The sequence below is a fragment of the Lonchura striata genome, chromosome 5 (genome assembly GCF_046129695.1).
Source record: "Lonchura striata isolate bLonStr1 chromosome 5, bLonStr1.mat, whole genome shotgun sequence".
Lineage (NCBI taxonomy): Eukaryota > Metazoa > Chordata > Aves > Passeriformes > Estrildidae > Lonchura > Lonchura striata.
In genome coordinates this window covers 71407177-71430197 of record NC_134607.1, presented here as the reverse complement: position 1 = coordinate 71430197, position 23021 = coordinate 71407177, and the positions used below count along the sequence as shown (strand labels likewise).

At 48.4% G+C, this 23021-nt stretch overlaps 1 protein-coding gene across 2 annotated transcripts in view; it reads right to left on the bottom strand.

Annotated features, from left to right (window-relative positions):
* Window positions 1–4249: 4249 nt before the first annotated feature.
* The window catches only part of EXOC4 (exocyst complex component 4), a 318541-nt gene continuing 299769 nt past the window's right edge, over window positions 4250–23021 (bottom strand). For both annotated transcript variants that reach the window (XM_077783706.1, XM_077783707.1), the window contains one exon: window positions 4250–5524. In XM_077783706.1, coding sequence (XP_077639832.1) covers window positions 5287–5524 — 238 coding nt within the window. In that variant the 3' untranslated portion in view covers window positions 4250–5286. The remainder of the gene's footprint in view (window positions 5525–23021) is intronic.

Here is a 23021-nt window from a genome sequence, read left to right as displayed (position 1 = left end):
ATCCATCCATCCCATCTATCCATCCATCCCATCCATCCATCATCCATCATCCATCCATCATCCATCCACCATCCATCATCCATCCATCCATCCATCATCCATCCATCCATCATCCATCCATCCATCCATCCATCATACATCATCCATCCATCCATCTATCATCCATCCATCCATCCATCCATCATCCATCATCCATCCATCATCCATCCATCCATCCATCATCCATCCATCCATCCATCATCCATCCATCCATCCATCATCCATCCATCCATCCATCCATCATCCATCCATCCATCCATCATCCATCATCCATCCATCCATCCATCATCCATCCATCCATCCATCATCCATCCATCCATCCATCCATCCATCATCCATCCATCCATCATCCATCCCCATCCTGTCCATGCCTGTGTGTGTACCTCCAATATATGAATTTCTATCTGCCAGGCAGGTTTGTATCATCCTTAATCAAGAGGATGCAAAAAGGCAAGAAACCCTTTTTTCCCTTTTTATTTTAATTTTTCCCAAGAGGACGTGCTGGAGGCTGACACTCCAGCTATGGAAGGAATCAGAGCAATTTGCTTTTCCTTCCACCTTTCCTATTGTGTCTGGCACAGGCTCCGAGATCGTGGGATAATTAAAACCCAGTAAAGATTATGAGGCTGTAAAAAGGAAATTGTGAATTTTACAGCCCCCATGGAAACATTTCGGGTTTGTGGTCTGGAGAAGTATTTCCTTGTCTCTTTAAGCACCAGAGGAGCACTTCCCTGGAATGATTCCTGGCAGAGCTGCTGGCATTTCATGGGGCTTTACCAAACAGAATCCCCAGGATTTCATTGGGAGCTGTTGTGTCCTGCAGGGCCATGTCAGGACAGCAAAATGATTTGTGGGGAAGGGCTGGTGCAAGGGAACACAACCATGGAATGGGTTGGGTGGGAAGGGACCTGAAATCCCCTCCAGTGCCACCCATCCATGGCAGGGACACCTCCCACTGTCCCAGGGGCTCCAGCCCCAGTGTCCAACATTTCCTTGGACATTCCAGGGACCCAGGGGCAGTCCCAGCTGCTCTGGCAATCCCAGCTCAGCCAGGAATTCCTCATTCCCAAGATCCCATCCCTGGCTGCCCTCTGGCAGTGGGAGCCATTCCCTGGGTCCTGTCCCTCCATCCTTGTTCCCAGTCCCTCTGCAGCTCTCCTGGAGCCTCTGGAATGTGCTGGAAGCTCTCCCTGGATCCCTCCCTTCTCCAGGAGAACATCCCCAGCTTTCCCAGCCTGACACTGGATCCATCTCCTCTCCAAGAAATTCATGGACCCAGGGGCTTCACTTGGGATCTCAGGAAGCCATGAAGGGTCTCCCTTCCCTTTCCCTCTCTTTTCTATCCCCATTTTCCATAAAAATCCCTCAGGATGGATCCTGAGTGTCCCAAATCCCAGAATCCTGGACCAGTTTGGGTGGGAGAGCTGGGAATGTTCCCCTGGAGAAGGGAAGGATCCAGGGAGAACTTCCAGCACATTCCAGGCCCCATGGTCTCAGGCTGCTCCAGCCTTTCCTGGGACATTGCAGGGATCCAGGGGCAGCCCCAGCTGCTCTGGCAATCCCAGCCCAGCCAGGAATTCCTCATTCCCAAGATCCCATCCCTGGCTGCCCTCTGGCAGTGGGAGCCATTCCCTGGCTCCTGTCCCTCCAGGCTTTTCCCAAATTTCAGCTCTCCTGGAGCCCCTTCAGGGCCTGGAATGTGCTGGAAGCTCTCCCTGGATCCTTCTCCTCTCCAGGGGAACATTCCCAGCTCTCCCAGCCTGGCTCCAGAGGGGCTCCAGCCCTGGATCAGCTCCACGGATTCCTCGGGAACTTCTCCAGCAGCTCCAGGTGCTGCTGCTGTTGGATCCAGCACTGGATGCAGAACTGGAGATGTTCTCTGCTCTTGTAACAGATCCCAGAGTGAGAACTGGGTCCCTCCTGCAGGGCAGATTTGGGGTTGGTCGTGCTCTGCTCAGCTCAGGCAGGAGATAAAGGAGGTTCCCAGGATCTTTGCACAGTTTCCAGCACCCTCTTGTGGGTTTTTCCCCTTTGGGAAACCACCTCCCACTGCAAATGTGTTACCAATGCCCTGTGGGACTGATTTCCATAGCTGGGATGGAGAAACAGGACGCAGACATCAGGAAAGGGAAATTAATGCTGGGAGGGCAGAAAAACTTCCCAAGGGCTTCTGCTTCCAGAGCCTGGAGCTTCGGTTCCACCCCCCAGAAGTGACAAACCCAGGACAGCCAGAGCCTGGAGCAGCTGGGCAGCGCCATGAGGACACCAGGGAGGGACTGTGGGGCTCAGCCCAAACCCAAAAGGGTGTGGAGACTCCAGGACCTCCAACTGGTGACCCAAAGTGCCCTCAGGGGACTTCCCAAACACCTCGGGAGCCTCTGGTCTATCAGAGCCCCCCGAGTGTGGGGATGCTGAGGGGATTGTCTGAGGAGTTCTTTCCTCCCAGCCACGCCAGCTTGTCTCTACCCATGTTACTTTAATTCTTAAGATTTTCTAAAGCCTTCTGAGTTTACATTCTGTTAGCAAACTTTCCCACACAATTTCTATAAACAACACATTGTTTTGCATTCCTTCATGGGGGTGGAGAGACTTGATGTTCTGGTGGTTTGTGCAGTGTCTTTGGAGAGGTGGCACCTTCACTCTCCAATCCACTATCACCTTTGGAAAAGTGTAAAAGTTGGAGTCAGAACAATAAATTTTCTTCTTTTTTACCTTGCCATCGTAGTGGCTTGTGCTGTGCCTTCTCGTGTCCTACAGCGACATACCCACAGCCCAGCTCTGTAAATAAAAACTGTTCCCAAAATCCCTGCCCCACACCCACGGTATCTCCTGCTTGTGAGAGAGGGCTGGAAACAAACGCCAGTCTGAACCTTTCCTGCTAAAACCTGAGGTTGTTGCTTAGGGGAGAGGAAACCAAATCCCACCTGGCTACAACCTCTTGTAAGGGAGTTGTAGAGAGTGAGCAAGTCCCCCCTGAACGACTCTCTGTGATAAACCACCCGATTTCTGTGCTCCAAAATCACAACATCCGTGGTGTGTTACACTCACAGTGGGAGGAAAACGTGGTTCACTCCAAAACCACCTTCCCGGGAAAAAATATCCAATGAGGATCCTTCGGTGGGGATTCTAAGAGGCTGCTGCAAGGAAGAATCCTGGAATTAAGGTTGGAAAAGAAGAAATCCAATGTTTTTGTGGTGTAGAGAGGAAGCTGGAGCAGGGAATGTCCCTGGAATGAGGTGCTTGGGGTCTGGATTCATTCCCACATCCCACACGCTGCTCCTGCCTTTCTCCTTGCTGTGATCTCTGGAATATTCACTTCCCTCACAAAGGTTTGGAGAGGACTGAGAGTCTGAGCTCTTGAGGAGACACCAGTTAATTGCAAACTCTAATTAGCTCAATTGAAAATTCTTCTCCTTCCTCTCCACCTGCTGCAGCTGAGTCCCTGCTCTGTTCACACCTCATGGGGCTGTGATGGACAACGTGAGGAGCAGCTCAGGGAAAAACAGTTTAAATCATTTGTTTTAGACTCAAAAATACTCCCAAAGATGAGATTTTTCCCTGATTTTATCCAATCTGTTCCTGGCCCCCACCAGCACAGCTGCTGGGTGGGTGGGAGACGTGGACTGCAAAGCCTGAGATCAGCAGAACATCAGATTATAAAGAAATTAATAATTAACCAGTTGCACACAAGGCCACAGCAGCCCAGTCTGAATTCAGAGCTCCTCAGGCATCACTCTCCCACCTCAAATGGGATTTCCTTGTCCCAAGCAGCTCCTTTTCCCTTTCCCAAAGTCTGGGGAGGGAATGTCCAGCATTCCAGGACCTCCAAGTCGCAGTGTCTGAGCAGGAGAACACAGATCTGTGATGCCAGGAACATCCCATCACCATCCCTCATGGAATTCTTCCCCGTCAGGGAAAGGGAGGAACTCCTGCAGTTAATGGCCAATCCTGACATGAGAAAAATCTGGATTATGAATAAAAGGAGGGAAAAAAAACCTCGGAAGATTCCTAACAAGAACTGATGGGTTCAGCTCCTTACATGGATGGTGGGAAGCCTCTGGAGTTCGAAGCTGAGAGTTGGACTGAGTGACTCAGAAAAACATTTCCACACTGCTGGAGCCTTGGAGAACACTGAATTTGGGCCTGGAAAGGAATATTTTAAACACCTCAGGAATGACAATTCTTAAAAACAGCCAGACAAACCACCAGGGCCTTTAAACATCCTTTAATTCTGCAATTTCAAGGTTGACACACAAAGCACCTACAGCTCAGAGAGAACCTTTCTCAGCACAGGAAACCCAGCTGGGTCCCCAGTTTTCTTGGCAAATACAAGTGCAGTGGATTCGGATTTTGGAGGCATAAGGAACCTTTTTCCAGATGAATTTAGAGGGTCGAGGCAGGGCAGAATTGGCGCCCCGGGTGTGCCTCAGACCCTGGATTTGGTGCCCTCCTGCCCTTGCTGATCATTGGTGCTGAGCTACACAACCCTGCCTGTCCTTCCAGTGCATCAAAATATCTCTGGAGCTGGGGGAGGACTCAAAGATAATATCCAGGACAAGAGAAGGAAGCGTTTTTGTTCTTTTATATTGGCAATTTTCTCCTGCATCCACCCGGCGCTGCAGGAGCCGGCGCCAGATGGCTCCGGGATAATGAAGGAGGAGAAGTGGAAACAAATGGTCCCGTGTTACCTCCCACGTGCAGAACTGGCTGATCACCACCTGAAGGAACAAACAATCACATCTTTTAGCAGCGCAAACAGCGGGAAACTTCACGTGGGTGCAACCTGGAGAGAGCACTAGCAGAGCCGGGCAGGCTCCAAAAAAGATCTCCAAACCATCAGGATCCCACGTGTGATCAACAGGTCTGGGATTGACAGGCAAGGTGCTGATTATTTAGTGTGGTCTGAACTTCCAAGACCCAATTTTCCCTTCTCCCACCCCACAGCTCCCTTTACATCTCAAGTCAAAGCAGCAGCAGCAGAGCAAAGCCGAATATCCCACCCCACGCCCCACCGGGGTTCCTGCTGTGGAATCACTTTTGGGAGAACATTAAGGAAACGTTAACGTGGATACACACCAAAACCACCCCAACCCCAATTCTCAAATGGCATTTCCCTTCCTCACCACAATGCCCAGGAGATTCCCACTTTTTCTTTGATTGAAACAGAACAAAACCAACAACAAAAAAAACCCAAAAAACGTGGAGGTGCCACCCGCCAGCCGCGGGTGACGCGGGCGGCAGCGGGGGTCACACGGTGGTGATTTTCTTGTCCTTGGTGGCCTGCTTGATGGCAGCCTGCTCGCAGATGATCTCCTTGAGGCGCTGCAGCCTCATGTTCTGCGTGGTTTGGTCGCCCACGCCCGTCTGGCTGCGGTGCAGCAGGTTCAGGGCGTAGATGTACTCCAGCTCCGTGTACTTCACGCCCTGGTCCACCACCAGGTTCAGCAGCTCGTCCGCCGTGTTGTAGAGCATCTCGTAATACTGCCTGCAAAGAGAAAAACAGCCTGGTTTGTCGGAACCCCGGCCTGGGTCACGGGTTCCGTGTGGTGGAAAAGTCTCTCCTCCAACCCATCTTCCCAAGAAAGGCTCAGCAGTCTCTGTTGTTGGGTCTCAAGGCAGTTTATTGCAAGTTATCTCAGAGATTTTCTTCTGGGGCTGCTGTGGTTTGCTCAGAGCTCAGGCAGAGGCACACACACACCCTGACATCCTCTCTGACCCCGACTGCTTCTTCTCTCCCACCCAGGGCTGCTGCTGTCTTTGATATGGGACATTACGTGTGACATGGTTACAGTTTATCCCAATGCCTATTACCTATATTAAATGGTGATTTTCTATCTTTTATATGGTACATTACGTGTTACATGGTTACAGTTTATCCCAATGCCTATTACCTATATTAAATGGTGATTTTCTATCTTTTATATGGCACATTACGTGTTACATGGTTACAGTTTATCCCAATGCCTATTCCCTATATTAAATGGTGATTTTCTATCTTTTATATGGTACATTACGTGTTACATGTTCACAGTTTTTCCCCAGTGCCTATTACCTATATTAAATGGTGATTTTCTATCTTTTATATGGCACATTATGTGTTACATGTTTGCAGTTTATCCCAATGCCTATTACCTATATTAAATGGTGATTTTCTATCTTTTATATGGTACATTACGTGTTACATGTTTACAGTTTTCCCCAATGCCTATTACCTATATTAAATGGTGATTTTCTATCTTTTATATGGTACATTACGTGTTACATGTTTACAGTTTTCCCCAATGCCTATTACCTATATTAAATGGTGATTTTCTATCTTTTATATGGTACATTACAGGTCACATGTTCACAGTTTTTCCCCAATGCCTATTCCCTATATTAAATGGTGATTTTCTACTCTAAACCAATCTGTGAGTGCCAACATCACCAAGAACATGGAGGTGAGGAAGGAGAAAGAGGGAGGACAGGACAGGCCCAAATCCCAAATCCAACTTAAAACCTCTGACCCCCATGTACAAAACCAAAACCCCCCTGTGCAGCACTCAAAAATTCTTCCCTTTACTCTGTGACTACTTCTACTCTAAAATCTAAATTTTGTGATTTCTTGCTCTTCCTGCAAGGTTGGTAAATCATTCCATGGCTCAAACCCAAAATCCCAGCTGTTTTCAGCTGCTGCCAGGGTCTCAAATGCTTCTGACCTGGGCCCGGAACCTCCAAAAATGTCTGAGGGACATTTGGAGTTCCAGCACTGGTTAAGTTGTGGTGCTTGATGGTCCACACCTCTGCTTTTGCAGAATTCCATGAGCTGTTGCTTTTATTCAGCAGTGCCACGAGCAGGGAAAGCTGAACAAAGCACAGAAAGATCATCCTAAAATCCCAGAACGGTTTGGCTTGGAAGGGATCTCAAAGCTCACCCCCTGCCATGGCAGGGACACCTCCCACCATCCCAGGCTGCTCCAAGCCCCAATATCCAACCTGGCCTTGGGCACTTCCAGGGATCCAGGGGCAGCCCCAGCTGCTCTGGGTAACCTGTGCTCAACGTGGGCAGGTCTTCAAGTCGAAGTTCCAGAAATCCCCTTTGTTGAGACTCACAGAGTGGTTTGGGTTGAAAGAGACCTTAAAGCCCACCCAGTTCCACCCCTGCTTTGATTTCCTCTCTTCTCCCCCCAGATCTCCCATGGCTGAGCCCTGGGAGCTTTTCTTGCCCAGGCTGATGATCTGGGAAGGGTAAATCAACTTCCCCGTGCTCAAGCCAAAAGAGATCTTGGGGAGCTAAATTTGCTCTTTGGTTAGGTTTGCTAATCCCACATAATTATTTATTAACCCATTCGTCAGATGACAGACTGAGCTTTTGCTAACTTTTAATTATTTTCCTTGGTTTTTAAACCTCAACTTAAAAACCACAAAGCACTTGGCCAGCATTCCAGGGAGCAGATTCCCCTCACCTGTCCTCCATTTATTTATTCCCTCCCTCCTTTACAACTCGCCTTCCTCAGCCACCTCTTGATAATCAAAAGAGGGTTTATAATGGCAGGGACAAACACACTTGTGAAAGGAAAATGAAGAGCCTAAATAAAAAATCACAGAACAAGAGGCTCATCCCGCTCCCTCTTTCATATTTCATTATTTGATAACATCAGAGGCTGAGTCCATCAGAGCTGCTTGGGCGAAGGCAAACAGGAGAGCGTCTGATCAATATTTATTAATACTTTCAAAGACAAGGAAGGCAAAGTTGAGCAGACTCTGTAATGGAGGGAATAATTACTCATGCAAATCGGGCTTGGCCGCGGGCGCTGCCATGCCAGAGCGGCAGGTTTTTAATTGCACCCAATTAAAAATGCACACCTTGTGCTCCTTCCCTGCTGCCTCGCTTGCTCCCCTTTTATTTTAGAGGAAAATTTTAATTAAAAAATAATCTGATCCCGAGGAGAGCGACAGATGAATCCCGTGTTTGTGAGTGCAGGAATTCTTCAGTCAGGCCGGATTTAGGACAGGTGAGGAAGGAGCTGTGAGGAGAAGATGGGGCTGAGCTGCTGGGCTTGTCCAGTGATCAGTTTGTGCAGATTTTGTCCTTTTTTGCCTTTTTTTTTCCCTTTAAGGTGCTCTGTCACCTTGGGAAGACCACGGGTTTTTTTGCTTTGGAGCAGAACTTCCCTGTCCCTGGATCCCTGGAATGTCCAAGGCCAGGCTGGACGGGGCTTGGAGCAGCCTGGGATGGTGGAAGGTGCCCCATGGAAGGGATGATTTTGGAGGCCCTTTCCATCCCAACTCATTCCAGGATTTTGGGAATGCAGCTGATGGGAACAAAGTGCCCCAGGGACTCATCCCAACAGAGAAATCCTCTTGTTTCCATGTTTATTGTCAGTTTTCACTGAGATTGTGAATAAAATTATTATATAATAAAATATTATATATTTATATATTTATAATATAATACAATATATTATATTATAAAAATTATTAGTGTTATGCTGAAAAGCACCGATGGGATTTGTTGGGCTGATCCGACAGGAGAGATTTTACACACAAAACCATGGAACAGGTTCTTAGGGAACATCTCTCCTGAATTCCTATGGAATAAGAGCTGCTCTTTACAAGGGAATTAATCTGCTCCAAGCCTTCAGCTCTTCAGGATGGTAAAAAAAAACTTCTCCCAGTGTCAATGTCATATTTTGGGGAATGAGGAGTGAAGGATTGCCTGAGGGATCCCAAAGCATTAATATCCTGCTCACACAGGATAATTAACTAATTTTGACAGCTTGGATGGCGAAGATTCGTTAACATTTTTTAGAAATAAAATCCATTTTTCATGTGTTGAACCAAGACACCCATGGCCTGTTCCTCTGACCACTGGCTTGAATTTTGGGCTTTTTTTTGGGACAAAACTGAACCTTCCCTGCTCCCTTTATCCATCTGGAATTGCTCCTGGAAGATCCACCACGACATGAGGATCAGCTCTGTGTTAAGAGCAGACGGGGAAGGTTAAATATCCCTTTAATGGGATGGAAATGGTTCCCACCTGCAGGAAAAAGTAAAAAAAAAAACATCCCACGGGCAAACCAAAAGTGAAGAATCCACCCGACCCCCAAACCAGTTTGTTTTGTTGGGTTTTAAGCAGCACTTTTGAAAGAAAGTGCAGCAAATTGCCAAGCACGAACCCATTCTATACCTACAGATATCCATATTAAAAAATGGTCTCTTGAACTCTGTTCTTGGAGAAAAAGAGAATAAAAATTAAGAAGATTTCTCATTTAGGGGAAAAAAAAAAAAAAATCCCAGGATGAGCCCAGCTCCTCTGAGGGCTATTAATACCATTCTCCATTTAAATGCTAATGTTCACCTCTAACCCAAAAAAAAAAAAAGTTTTCAAAAGGTGTTCAGGTGAATTCCAAATGAAATCCTGATTTCCCTGAGAATGACTTGATCTCTGCTTCAGAGGAGGTGATGTTTCAGAATAAAGGATCCCACTTTAATTATCCCTTCCTGATGTAGCTGGGGGCCTGCTCTGCATCAGTCAGGAATTTGCCAGGCAGGAATTCCAGTTTGGGCACCGAATTAGCCAAAGGGAACAAAAAAAAAAGGAAAAAAAAAAAAAAAAAAAAAAAAAGAGGAGAAATATAAATTCTGTCCCTTATCTCCCTCTCTTTTGAGGGATTAGAGAGGTGCTTTGGCAGCACCCGGAATTGCTGCTGTAACGGGAAAGTCAAAAAGGTTAAGTAGGAAACACTTATGGAAAATCCGGATAAAAATGAAATGAGGGGAGAGGGAGACAGGGTAGAAGGAAGATTTTATGATGAGGGTGGGGAGGCCCTGGAATAGAATTCCCGGAGAAGTTGTGGCTGCTCCTGGATTCCTGGAAGTGTCCAAGGCCAAGTTGGGATAGTGGAAGATGTCCCTGCCCGTTTCAGGATGTTGGGATGATATTTAAAATCCTTTCCAACCCAAATGTTGTGATTTTATGAAAAACCACCAGAGAGGACAAGCGAGAAACTGAAGATGATAAAAAAAGACCAAAGGTGTGGTTATAAAATCACTCGATTTTGATATTTGAAGATCATGGTGGAACCATGACACTTAATTATAGAGGCGGATGAGTGAGAGCAATAAAAAAAAGGAAAAAACAGCAAGAAATTAGGTGATTTCAGTCAAGTAATGCAAAAGAAATGGATTTTCAGGCCTGGCTGAAAGAAGAAAATCCCATGGGGCATTTTTCCCTTTGGAGTTATTAGAAGTGGGAATGGGGAAGAGCTGGGAATGGTTACAGGGCACTGGATATGGGGCAGGAGTTTGCAAAGACAATTTGGAAAGCTCAGAACACCCAAGGGAAATCCAGGTAAAGCAGCAGAACTGCTGTCATTTCTGCACCTGGCGAAGGCGTCAGCGTTTCAAAGCAAAAATGTGGAAAAACGCAGGAGCTGCTGGTTCCAGCTCCGGAGCTTCCGGTGACGAGATGGAAAACAGGGATGGGAGGTGACAGCTGCATCCCGGCTTTTCACGGAATCGCGGATGGGCCGGGTGGGAAGGGACCTTAAAATCATCAGATTCCAACTGGGACGCCTTCCCCACCCCACAGGTTGCTCCAACCTGGCCTTGGACACTTCCAGGGATGGATCCAGCTCCTCTTTCCAAGCACTGCTCATCCTGAACTGCAGCTACAGACATAAAATAAGGGACACCACCCCCAGGACACCGTTCCACGAGGGAATGTAAATCCCGATTGTCTTTCCTTTGGATTTCTTCCTTGATTTTCCATCAACCCGGAGCAGTTCTGGGGAAAACAACAACAGGAATGTTCCTTCTGCACCCTCAGAAGAACCCAAAGTGCTTTAGGGGAGTTCACACCAGAGATGGTTTTGGTGCTCTGGTCAACCTCAGCTCCTCTCAGACCACCACACCAAGAGCTTCTCCTGCGTGCCTGGGGTGAGGAATGGCACGGACTACATGGTTCCATGGCTCCATGGACTGAAAAAAACCCGAAATGAGGCCAAAAATGTTCCTGTCACTGTGATCTCCATCTTGTCTTTGCTCACCTCGCCCACAGCCCCGTGGAAGCAGCTGCCCCATCACCACACGTGGCACGATCTGGGGCAGGAGGCACAGGTGGCTCTGAGACTGTGCTACCACAAGAACGTAAAAAAGCACAAGAAAACAAAACAACCCACTGAAAAACCCAAAATGTGCAAAATTCCAAGGTGGGAAATGATTTGGGAAAGGAAACAAAACAGGAGAGGAAGAAATAAAAGTGAATTTGGTGTAGAGCAGTGCTTCACGCTCCTGTGGTAGCTCTGCAAATCACAGCCCTTAATAAATAATCAAGGGATGGAAGGATAATATTAGGCTTTTTTTTAAAAAAAGCTGGAAGAATAATTAAAATTAAGTCATTTATCCAGAGGTGGGAAGCCCTCACCCATTTCTCAGTACCCACGCAGGGCTCTGATCAGGTACAGAGCCAGGCAAGAAAAACAAGTGTATTTATTCAAAAGGGCACAAGCGCAGCCTTCTAATTAGAGACAGCCTCGTTAGGAAATCCAATTATTTTCCCTTTTAAAGTTTAAACCACAGAGACAGCGTATGAAGCCCTACATACAAATCAGCTCACCTGGGGGTTGCTTTTTATACAGACAAAGCCATTTTGGACAAAAACCCCCCCAGCCAACACCTCTGGGTGCCACGTGCAGCTCTGTCACTTTTGTCACCGCCGCAGAGCTTTTTGCCCACGGCAGATGAGAAATCACCTCTTAAATGCAGAATTAATTAGCAAAGGGAATGGTAAGGGACGTGCTGAACGCTACCACCCCTCCCAAAGCTCTCGCCTCCCTCCTCCTTTTTATTCCTGCCATTTATCTGCCTTATCTATTCTTTTCTCATTAATATTTCCTTCTTATTTCCTTTTCCCTTCCTCCCAGGGCTCCTCACTCGGGCAGCGCTGCCCTGCTGGGAACACGAGCTCCAGGGGAGGCTCGGAAGGAATTTCCTCATGGAAAAAAGTTGGCAAACGTTGGGAAAAGCCGCCCAGGGAGGTTTGGGACCCTCATCCCTGGAGGCGTGCGAGGACGTGGCACTCGGGGCTCTGAGCTGGTGACGAGGTGGGCGTGGGGCACAGCTTGGATTTCGGATCCTTGGAGGGCTTTTCCCACCTCCAACAATGCCAGGATTCTGGGAACGGGGATCTCTGAGCATCCCCACGTGCACGGAGCATCTAAACCCAATCCCTGGACACGCCGGCTCCGAGACCCAGCAATGACACAGCTGCTCAAAGGAAGGAGAAATCCATTAAAGCCCATTAAATAATCCTTCAAAAAACAATGTCTGAGCCCCTCCTTGTAGCTCCAAACCGGCTGATCCTAATGCAAGATGGAAATTCTCTCTCTCTCCAAATGGAACTTTATAGGGTATTAAACAAGCACCCTCAGCACTTATCTAAATCTTTAATTAGTTCTATAATATACTGATGATATCAAGGCTAATTAAATTTACACAGATAAAGAGCAATGAAATTCTAGCCAAGTGAGCTGGAAAGTACATATTAAATAGTAAATTTAATGGCTCAGGAAGATAAATGCAATTTTGTATAAAAAAAATTAAATTCAATTTACACGTTGTATTAAAATTGATTTTGAGTGTGCAAATGATTGGAAAAGCATCTTTTTAATAGATCAGTAAAAGTGTTAATCTGACCCGTTTAAATATCAGTTATTAATGCCAGCATTTGCAAATAAGCCACACGCATTTGCATTTTACTGCATATAGTAAAAAAAAAAAATAAAAATTATCTATACCATCTGCCAGTTTAGAAGGAATATGAAGGGATTTTTTTTCCCTTCGCCTCATGCATAAATTGGAGGAGGGAACGTGGAAACGAATGTAGCCTGGAAGAAGAAGGAGTCAGCACTTCCACAGAAAGTGCGGCAGAGATTGCTCCAGTCAGCAAAAAATCCCACAATTTTCGCTTCCCTTTGGGAACAACGATCCCTGTGACAACCCCCAGATCCATTGAGGATCAAGCGACGTGGAACTGGGTGTGACCGGCGAGGGGCTCGGTGGTGGTGATACACCGGGAACGGTTGGGAGCTGACGGTGGGTGAAGGACACGATGGCATCTGCCCGATGGCAGACAACAGTCAGAAGCTCAAGGAGGGATCTCAAGTCCATGTGTGCTTGGGGTAGGCCATGGTTGGGTTCCACAAGTGAATGTGTGGCTGGGGTAGGTCATGGTTGGGTTCCACAAGTGAATGTGTGGCTGGGGTAGGTCATGGTTGGGTTCCACAAGTCCATGTCTGCCTGGGGTAGGTCATGGTTGGGTTCCACAAGTGAATGTGTGTCTGAGGTAAGTCATGGTTGGGTTCCACAGTCCATGTGTGCCTGGGGTTGGTCATGGTTGGGTTCCTCAAGTCCATGTCTGCCTGGGGTAGATTGTGGTTGGGTTCCACAAGTGAATGTGTGCCTGGAGTAGGTCATGGTTGGGTTCCACAAGTGAATGTGTGGCTGGGGTAGGTCATGGTTGGGTTCCACAAATCAGTGTGTGGCTGGCATAGGTCATGGTTGGGTTCCTCAAGTCCATGTGTGGCTGAGGTAGGTCATGGTTGGGTTCCACAAGTCAGTATCTCCCTGGAGTTGGTCATGGTTGGGTTCCACAAGTCATTGTCTGCCTGGGGTAGGTCATGGTTGGGTTCCTTATGTCCATGTCTGTCTGGGGTAGGCCATGGTTGGGTCCCACAAGTCAATGTGTGCCTGTAGAAGGCCATGGTTGGGTTCCACAGTCCATATCTGCCTGAGGTAGGTCATGGTTGGGTTCCACAAGAGAATGTCTGCCTGGGGTAGGTCTTGGTTGGGTTCCACAAGTGAATGTGTGTCTGTAGTAGGTCATAGTTGGGTTCCTCAAGTCAATGTCTGCCTGGGGTTGGTCATGGTTGGGTTCCACAGTCCATGTGTGCCTGGGGTAGGTCATGGTTGGGTTCCTCAAGTCAATGTCTGCCTGGGGTTGGTCATGGTTGGGTTCCACAGTCCATGTGTGCCTGTAGTAGGTCATGGTTGGGTTCTTCAAGTCAGTGTCTGCCTGAGGTAGGTCATAGTTGGGCTCCTCAAGTCAGTATCTCCCTGGGGTTGGTCATGGTTGGGTCCAACACGTCAATGCCTTCTTGTGGTAGGCTGTGGTCAGGTTCATCAAGTCAACTTTGCCTGCAGCAGTTGTGGTCAGTAGTTGTGTGTCATGCTCCAGTAGTAGCTGTGGTCAGGTTTGTCAGGTTGGAGTAGCTGTGGTCAGGTCCATCGAGCCAGTGTAGTAACTATGGCAGAAAGAAACCAGGATGGGTTCAATGCCAAAATCTGAGATGTCCAGAACTGGTGGACATCAGCATGGATCTCCTGGATGAGGGATTCAGAGCTTCAACCCTCTCCTCCTTGCTTTCTGTGGTGGCCACTCGCCTGAGGAACATTCCATCCCAACTTCTGATGCTTGGAAACCTCCAGGTTTGAGGCCACGGGTTTTTATGGGCAGCTGCTGCTCGTTCCCAGCATTTTTGGGTGAAACTGCTTCTCCCTCTCTACCATTCTGAGGGCAAAACTCATATTTAGAGGGATTGAAACCCACCACTGCTAAAAGAGCAGCTCCCACACTGCTGTGTGCAGCACAGCTGTGGCCTCTTCTGGCCAATCCTGGTGGGTTTAGCTCCAACGATCCCAACTTTTTCATCTGACGGAGCTTCACTAGAGTATTTTTTTTTGTCAGACAGCACAAATCTGAGCATAATGAAAATATTATCAAGGCAATGTCAGTGCAGGGTAAAACCCAGAGTATGTGGGGTTTCTATCTCCACTCTTCACTGCATGGAAAAAAACAAGTTTTACTCATGGAATATCTTGGAGTTGCCTCCCTTTGCTCATCGCTTTTTATGGACAGACTCCACTGCAGAGCAACAGCAGCTCCTTGGAAACACAACTGGTCCCCAGAGGGTGAGAGGAGAATCCCTGCACTGCTTCTGGATGGTGGAGTAGTTCAGAGCCATCAAAAGCACAGCAATTCTCTCAACTGCTTTTCATCTCCTCCCAGAGACTGCACAAAACCTCCAGGCTCTCCAAAGGACTCTGCTGCGAGAGCTGAACGTGGAGTTTTCCGTAGTAATTTATTCATTTGTCAGCCTCCCGCAATTCCCATTTTGAGAATTTCCCGAGGAACTTTGGAGACACTGCATCCAGAGCTTCTCTGTTCTCTCAAAGGCTGCTCTGAGGGTGAGAAGGACCAAGAACCCCACCATGGTCCCCTCCAACCTGATCCATTCTGTGACTACGGAGCCAGAGGGGATCTCCTTGTGTGCCCGAGGTGAATCCAACCTGACAACAGCCACCCCACAAAACCATGGAATCACAGAATCGTTCAGGTTGGAAAAGCCCTCTGAGATCATCCAGTCCAACCATTCCCAGCACCGCCAAGGCCACCACTGACCGTGTCCCCAGATGTCACATCCACATGGCTTTCAATCCCTCCAGGGATGGGAAATTCCTGCCCTGCCCTTCTTTGGTTGAAGGGATTTTTCCTAGTAGTGATGCTCCTTGAGTAACCAATCCCAGGTTCCACCCCTGAAAGCCCCTCCAGGGACTAAAAGCACATTTTCCTGATGATTCCCAAAATCAGCACATTCTCCGTGAAGGAATACCGAATTTCCCCCAGTTCCTCACTTTTAACAGATGGCAGAAAATTCACCTATTTCCCATGTTGGGCTGGGCTTAGGAAAACTGAATCCCATTAAAAAAGCCATATTTTGTATCTTGCTTCTTCCCAATCCAAGCTGTTCCCCACCAAAGCATCAAACTTGCTCTTATTTGCGTTTCTTTCCTTCTCCCCTTTGTTTTTCCACACGTGGCAACATGGAATCCATGCTTGATTTATGACTTCTGTAGAAGATCTTCTTGAGAGACCCATTTCAGCTTTAAGTGTTAATGCACCTCTGCGACGTGAGGTGGCAGCTGAATTTTAAGAGTTTCTCTATTATTTGAGCTCAAATCTGGAATACAAATTATAAAAGACAAGGGGAGCTTTACAGCCTTCAGTAAAATTGGAGTAAGACATGATACGTTGCACAAAATTTCCTGAATATATCCAAACGTTGACATCATCATCCGTGCGTGTATTCAATGCAGTGCTCTGGATGCAATTATTCAAATATCTCCCTAAAAAATAAGAATTGAGGCATTTGGACTTTATCTGAATGTGTGGATTCCTCCTGGCGACGAGGCCCAGGTTCATCAGAGGACAGATTTAATTGCTACATCAGAGTTTGTGTGTTGATATTCGACATCTGACGCGCGAAAGTTCAGGGACGCCAATCAGGCAGATGCCACTCTGCAAAATGTTCTCAGACAGTCTCCATCTGTCAGATATGGTAATCCCTGCTCCCCATCAATAATTCACCTCCTTCACTCCACGTTTCCTGCATTTGAGTCAGAATTTTTAATGTCAGCCCCAGCAGAGGCTCCACCTTGGGTAGACGGCGTTGCCTGATCTGCATTCCCCGCTCATTCCTGCCCCGGAGCCTCTCGCCTTTGGCACTTCAAGAATAATTTCTCAGTCTGTTTTTTTTTTTTTAATTTATTTTTTGTTGTTGTTGTTGTTTTGTTGGTTTTTTTTTTTTTTTTTTTTTTTTTTACTGCAAAAATCACAGCTCTCTCCTTTTGGGCTGTCTCATCTCACTCCGAGGGTAGAAGTCAGAGGGTAATTATGGCAACCCCACAGAAATCCAGCTTCATGGCTCATGCCTTTCCTGGGAAAGCTCCTGGGGAGCACCACGGGGAAGGCTGAATCCCCCAAATACGATTTTTCTGCACCGTTGAAGAGGGAGGAAAGGGGAGCAAGGGAGGGAAGAAGATGATGTGGAGCTGTTCCTCCATGGGTCAGAAAATGCTGTCACCATCTGACTCCATGGAGCCCATAAAATCTTGGTTACATCCCAAACTCTTTGCAGCCTTAAAATCCTTAAAGAGAATTAATTAAAAAAAAAGATGGAAAGCAACTTTTTACACAGGCAACAGATAGTGGCAGGACAAAAGGAGAATTTTAAACTAAAAGAGGTGAGATTTGGATTAGGATTTAGGAGGAAAGGGTTTATTGTGAGGGTGGTGAGGCGCTTGGAGCACCCTGGGATAGGGAAAGGTGGATGAAACTGGATGGGCTTTAGGATCTCTTCCAACCCAAACCAGTCCATGATTCTGTGATCCCAGAGCCAGGAGATGGCTGATTGTTGAGAACATTCCCTGGCATGAGGGCACATTCCCCCCATAATCATCAATCAATCCTTCAGCACCAGGAAGGTCCCCAGTGTCCCCAGCAGCAGCAGCCCCAGCTCTCAGCATTTGAAAGGTGGAAAATCCATCTTGGGACTTTTTTTTGGGGATAAACCCTGAGGATAAGATGTGATAGTTGGGAATGTTGCAGATCCCACCACCTGGAATGACCAGCCCATCCCCAGGCATGGATCCTCAGCAGAAGGTGAAGGATGAAACTCCTGGCTGCAGAACGCAGCTGGTGGAAATCCTTATTTAGGGTTATTTAGCTGAAGGTGTGGCTTTGCACCTGCACTCACCACCAGCCCTGAGCTGGCTAAAACCTCCAAGCCAGACCAAAAATCAATGAATTAAAGATCTTGTTGATTAAAGAGTAATTAACTATAGAGGAAATGGAGGAATGTCTCTCACCCTTCCAAAATTCAAGTGTCCAGTGCAACCAGTTCACCACCATGGTCACCACTAACCCTTATCCCCAGGTGCCACATCCACACAGTTTTGAACTCTTCCAGGGATGGTGACTCCATCACTGCCCTGGGCAGCTGTGCCAGTGCTTTATAACCCTTTCTGGGAAAAAAATGTTCCTAAATCCAGTCCAGACCTCCCTTAAAGAACGACTTAAAGAGCTGGAACCCTGCTGTCCCTGGGCTACAGCTGCTGCCATCCCTGCTCTACCCCAATGCTGTGTCATGGCTTGAGCCTGTTGGTCCTCTCAGTTCTGCTACTCCTGTCCTTTCCTCGGTTTCCCTTTTCCCTCCTGTATCCCACCAGGAATTGGCCTTGGGACCCCTTCTCTTACCTTTTTCCTTCCCTTCACCTTCCTCTTTCCTTTTCCCTATCCCCTTTTCCCTCCTCTCACCTCACAAACCCTGTGCCCAGACCTGGCCATGTCCTCACCGTCCCTTGGTGTCCCAACATGGAATTGTCCTCCCTGCCAGCCGTTCCCTGCCCGCTGCCACCCCTTCCAAAGGGTCACATTTCTGATTCCAGCAGGTGGGAAAGCTTCACTCCTGCCTTACCCGAGTGAGGAGAGCGTGGTGGCAGCTGTGACTGCAGAGCCCGGCGAAGTGAGGAGCCGTGACTCCAGCAGCACCAGCCAGCCCTGGGATCAGCAATTCCCGAGCTGACAAGGGGCTCTGAGGCTCTGCAGGTCCTAAAGAGATCTGACTGATGGGGCAGAGCAATCTGCTCCTCCAGGCCCGCCTGTGCCTCATGCTGGGAAGATGCTGCCTCCTGTGAGAAAGGCAGGACGTTTATCTAATTGCTGCCATTTGCAGGTGGGAGCCAGGCAATAGAGATGCATCTCCAGCTGACAATCCGATATTTACCTTCCCTTCAGCTGCAGACAAACGCCTGGGATGGCTGCTCCTGACACACTGCTGGTTATTCCTTTTTTATTTTGTGTTGTGTCGCTTTTTTTTTTTGTGTGTGTATGTGTGTGTCACACAAATTCCCCTCTTAAATAATCTGTCCTTTCCCTTAATGTTGGGAATATCATCAGAACCTCCCAGAACAGGATCCAGCACAGAAACCACCTTTAAGCATGGGAGAAAAAAGCAGTTTCTAACCCAAATAGGAGATCCAAGGTCCTATGGGGTAGCTCAGACATGGGGTTCACATTCCCATGCACCCACAGTGGGATCTGTTCCCATGGGATGGCTCTGGATGTTTGCTCAAGCTCAGTCTGAGGCTCGGGCTCTTCTCCCATGCTGACAAAACAAGAGGGAACAACCTCAAGTTCCAGGAGACGTTTAAGTTGGGTGTCAGGGAAAGTTTCTTCCCCAAAAGGGTTTTCCAGCCTTGGTGGAGTCCCCATACCTGGAGGGATTTCAGAGCCATGTGGATGTGGCACTTGGGGACAGCCTCAGGGGTGGCCGTGGCAGTGACAGGTAAAGGGTTGGGCTCGATGATCTCAGAGGGCTTTTCCAACCCAAATGATTCCAAACAAAGATGATCCACTGAAGCCTCTTCCTTGTGCTGGGAGGTGCCACTCTTGGCTACTCCAAAGCAAAAAATCCCCTTTTAATTCAGGAAAACCAATGTAATTCCCTCTTCTTCCTTGCCTGGATTCCACTGGATCCCATTTCCAGTTCCACTGGATCCCATTTCCATCCCTGCCTCTGCTGTCTCCAGCCCAGCTCCTCCTGTTTTGCTCCATGGCATTTCCAGAGCCTGGAGCTGTGAAGTGCAGGGAATCAGGGGAAGCTCCTTGGATGGGACAGAGAGGATTTGCTGGAATGTTCCTACGGAAGTTTTAGAGCAAGCCCACAAAGAAAGCAGCTCTCTGTGCACACAAAATCCAAACTCCTGCTAAAGCCAGTGGTGGATCCACACAGAGAGGCTTTACCTGGACCTACAAATGAGCTTTCACACTCAACCTCCTATTTCTGTGGGGTGAAAAACCCTGCAGAACCTGGATACGGTCTGGATCTGCAGTTTTGGCCTCCTGATCCAGACTTTAGACCGGGTCTAAGACTCTGCAGCCTGGGGGGGGCCTGTGGGGAAAGCCCTGTGGCCTCTTCCCAGCCAAAACCTCTTCCCAACAAAACATCTTCCGTGTTTCCTGTGGAAAATGAGGTGCAGGGAGAAACTGAAGTGCCCCGCAAGGCTGGGAACTGGCAGAACCCATTGTCCCACCCCTTGAACCCCACCCGACGTGTCCTGGGTGGGTTTCCCAAGGATCCAGAGCCTGTGGAGAGCCCATCCCACCCCACTGCTGACCAATGGACCGTGTGGGTTTGTTCCCTATTTTTGGTGCCAACACCCAGAACCCCAAATTCTGTGCAAATAAAGCAAATATTGACGAGTTCTCCAGGATTTCCCAGAGCCACCACGGAGATGATGACAGTGGCCACCGGGACTGAGAGGTCCAGGATGTGCTTTCAAACCCCAGCCTGAAAAAAACAACGCCCACCTCACATTCCAGAGGCCTGGATAAACAAAATGATCCAATTCCAGCTGGGCAAGCAGAGTTTCCTGAACTCAGACCTCCTATTAAAGCACTTCCACAAGTAACTGGCCGGTGGCAAAGCATCGTCACCGAGGCCAAAATCACTAAAGGTGGAAAATAAGAAGGAAAAAACTTCCAGCAAGAAAAATCCCTTGCCTTTAATTACCATTAGCAATGCAGCATGACAGAGGGAGATAAACACACAGGCACCTACACAAATAAGGAGCTTGGGAACACAAAGTAATTACTTTGATTTTTTTTTTTCCTACCCCCTCCACAGACATTCAAAACTTATTAGTCTCCAGAAAGCACATATCAGCAAAAGACTGTCACCTCGGGGATGAATGAGGGATTTGTTTGTAACTCATTTCCAGCAGAATATGTCCTGATGGTTTTAAGGCAGAGGAGGAACGTGCTCTGGCCAAAACAGGCTTCTTAAAAATGTTTATTCCCATCTTCCCTGGAAATGGGAACACCAGGTTTCTGCTGGCTGAGTAGTTCACCCCATTGATTGTTTCTCTAACACGCCACGAAGCGAGCGAGGGAAAAGTCAATGAAGCCTCTTGGTTTTTCAGTCCATTTCCAGTTTAGGAAAATTGAATTAATCTCTTTACTCGGAGCAGCTCAGACGTCCCCCGTCCAGGCAATGAAAATCATTGCAGAGGCCACCAAAACCTCTCTCTTTAAAGGTTACAGAGCGGAGATTAAAAGCGCCTCGGGGAAGGGCTGAAAAGCCTGATCAAAATAAAACATTGAGTCACCACTGAGCAGGACTGGTGCCTGGCAGAGCCTGCTGATGTTTTCAGATGATTCCTTCTGGCTCTTGGAGCGATCCCCAAGGAGACTGGGTGCTCTGTGACCTCCCACATCCAGGGGAGAGGAGTACTTTGTGAATTTAACCTCTAATCTATTTACTCTGGGGCTGCTACGGGGTGTAAAAGCCTCAAGGGTTGTCCTGGGGAGGAATATTTGAGGGCAGCCCTGAGGAGAAGGACTGGGCACACCCATGGAGAAGAGCAGGGTTTCCTCAGAGCAGAGTCACATCTTCCCAAGTCTCCAAAATATTCCAAAATCTCCTCTCCATCCCGTGATGAGAAGTTTCAGCCAAGGGCTTGGCCGTGCCCCAGCTTCCAGCAGCTCCTGGAGGACAGGAAAAGCTGGAAGTTTGGGAAATCTGAAAAGGCCAAAGGATCTGGGGAAGGGACCAGGAGAAGCTGAGGGAGCTGGGAAGGGGCTGAGCCTGGAGCCAAGGAGGCTCAGGGGGACCTTGTGGCTCTGCACAAGTCCCTGCCAGGAGGGGACAGCCGGGGGGTCGGGCTGTGCTCCAGGGAACAGGGACAGGAGCAGAGGGAATGGCCTCAGGCTGAGCCAGGGGAAGATTTTGGGAAAATCCCTTCCCAAAAAGTCTGCCCAGGGCAGTTCTGGAGTCCCCATTCCTGGAGAGATTTAAAATCCATGTGGATGTGGCACTTTGGGGACGTGGGGCACCGGTGGCCTTGGCAGTGCTGGACTCGATGATCTTAGAGGGCTTTTCCAACCTGAACAATTCCATGATTCCAAATGTCCTGACAGCAGGGAGACACCCCAAGGAATGCTCTGGGGAATGCTCTGAAGGCACAGATTGGTGCCACCCCAAAACCCCTGGCAGCTGCAGATTTAACTGGGAACGAAACCCACGGATGGGTGATTTGCTCCGGGAGTTTCAACGATCCCATAAAAAGGTGGATCCCTGGGATTCCCCCGTCTGGGGAAGGGACACACAGGGACCCTCTGATCCCCTCAATCCCCCTGGGGAGGCAGAAGGAGGAAGGTGAGGATGAGGCCATCAAGCTGAGGGATGGTTTTTAATCCTCTGCGATCGGGATTTTTGGTTAACGCGGCGCAAGCGCTAATTACAGCTAATTAAACCTGCACTGAGATCAAAGCTCAGCGGAAACTACAGGGGGGAGCAAACAAGGCGGAAAAGAAAGGGACAGAAAATACGGATTTTGTTGTAAGCCAGTCCTTAATTGAAAACGAAAGCAGCTTTGTTAATTAAAGGCTGCAAGCCCAAACGAGGACACGCTCCAGACACAGGAGCCCAGTCTGTGATGGAGACAGCACAACTTTCCCACACTCAGCAGAGGGAAGCTTTTCCTCCAGAGCCTGCTCTGGCCCTCATTGTAGGGAAGGGACTTCCTGGCATCCAGACTGTGGAGATTTGGGGATTTTTACCTTTTCACAACTCGGCTATGAAGTGGGGGAATAGAGTGCCCTGTGTGTACTCAGCTAATGTGGGGTTTACTCAAGCTGAACCATCTTAAACACCCCAAATTCAGACCTGGCTTGAGGGCAGCCCCAAGGAGAACATCTGAGATACTTCCCTCACCCACAGGCGGCAGGGGAGCATCTCAGGAGCTCTGCAGGGACACCTGGCTCTGAACAAAGGGATCCGGGTCAGGATTTGCTGGACCTGATGCTCTCCACACACAAATCGAGCTCAAAGATGGCTCTGAGAGGAAGATTCCCTCCACCCTCAGGCAAGCTGGGCACCCAGGCACCACCACAGTATTTATGGAGAGTAAAATCGGACAGAGAAATGAGATTTGGCGATGAAAGCCTCCCTGCAGAGCACGGGGATGATGGAACGCTTCCCTTTCCCTCGGCAGCTCCCAGCAGATGGCAGCAGGTCATTGCTGATCCCTGCAGCAGGGAACAGCACAAATCTGGGGATAATCCAACAAAAAACCACCCCAGCCTGGCAGGACGGGAGCTC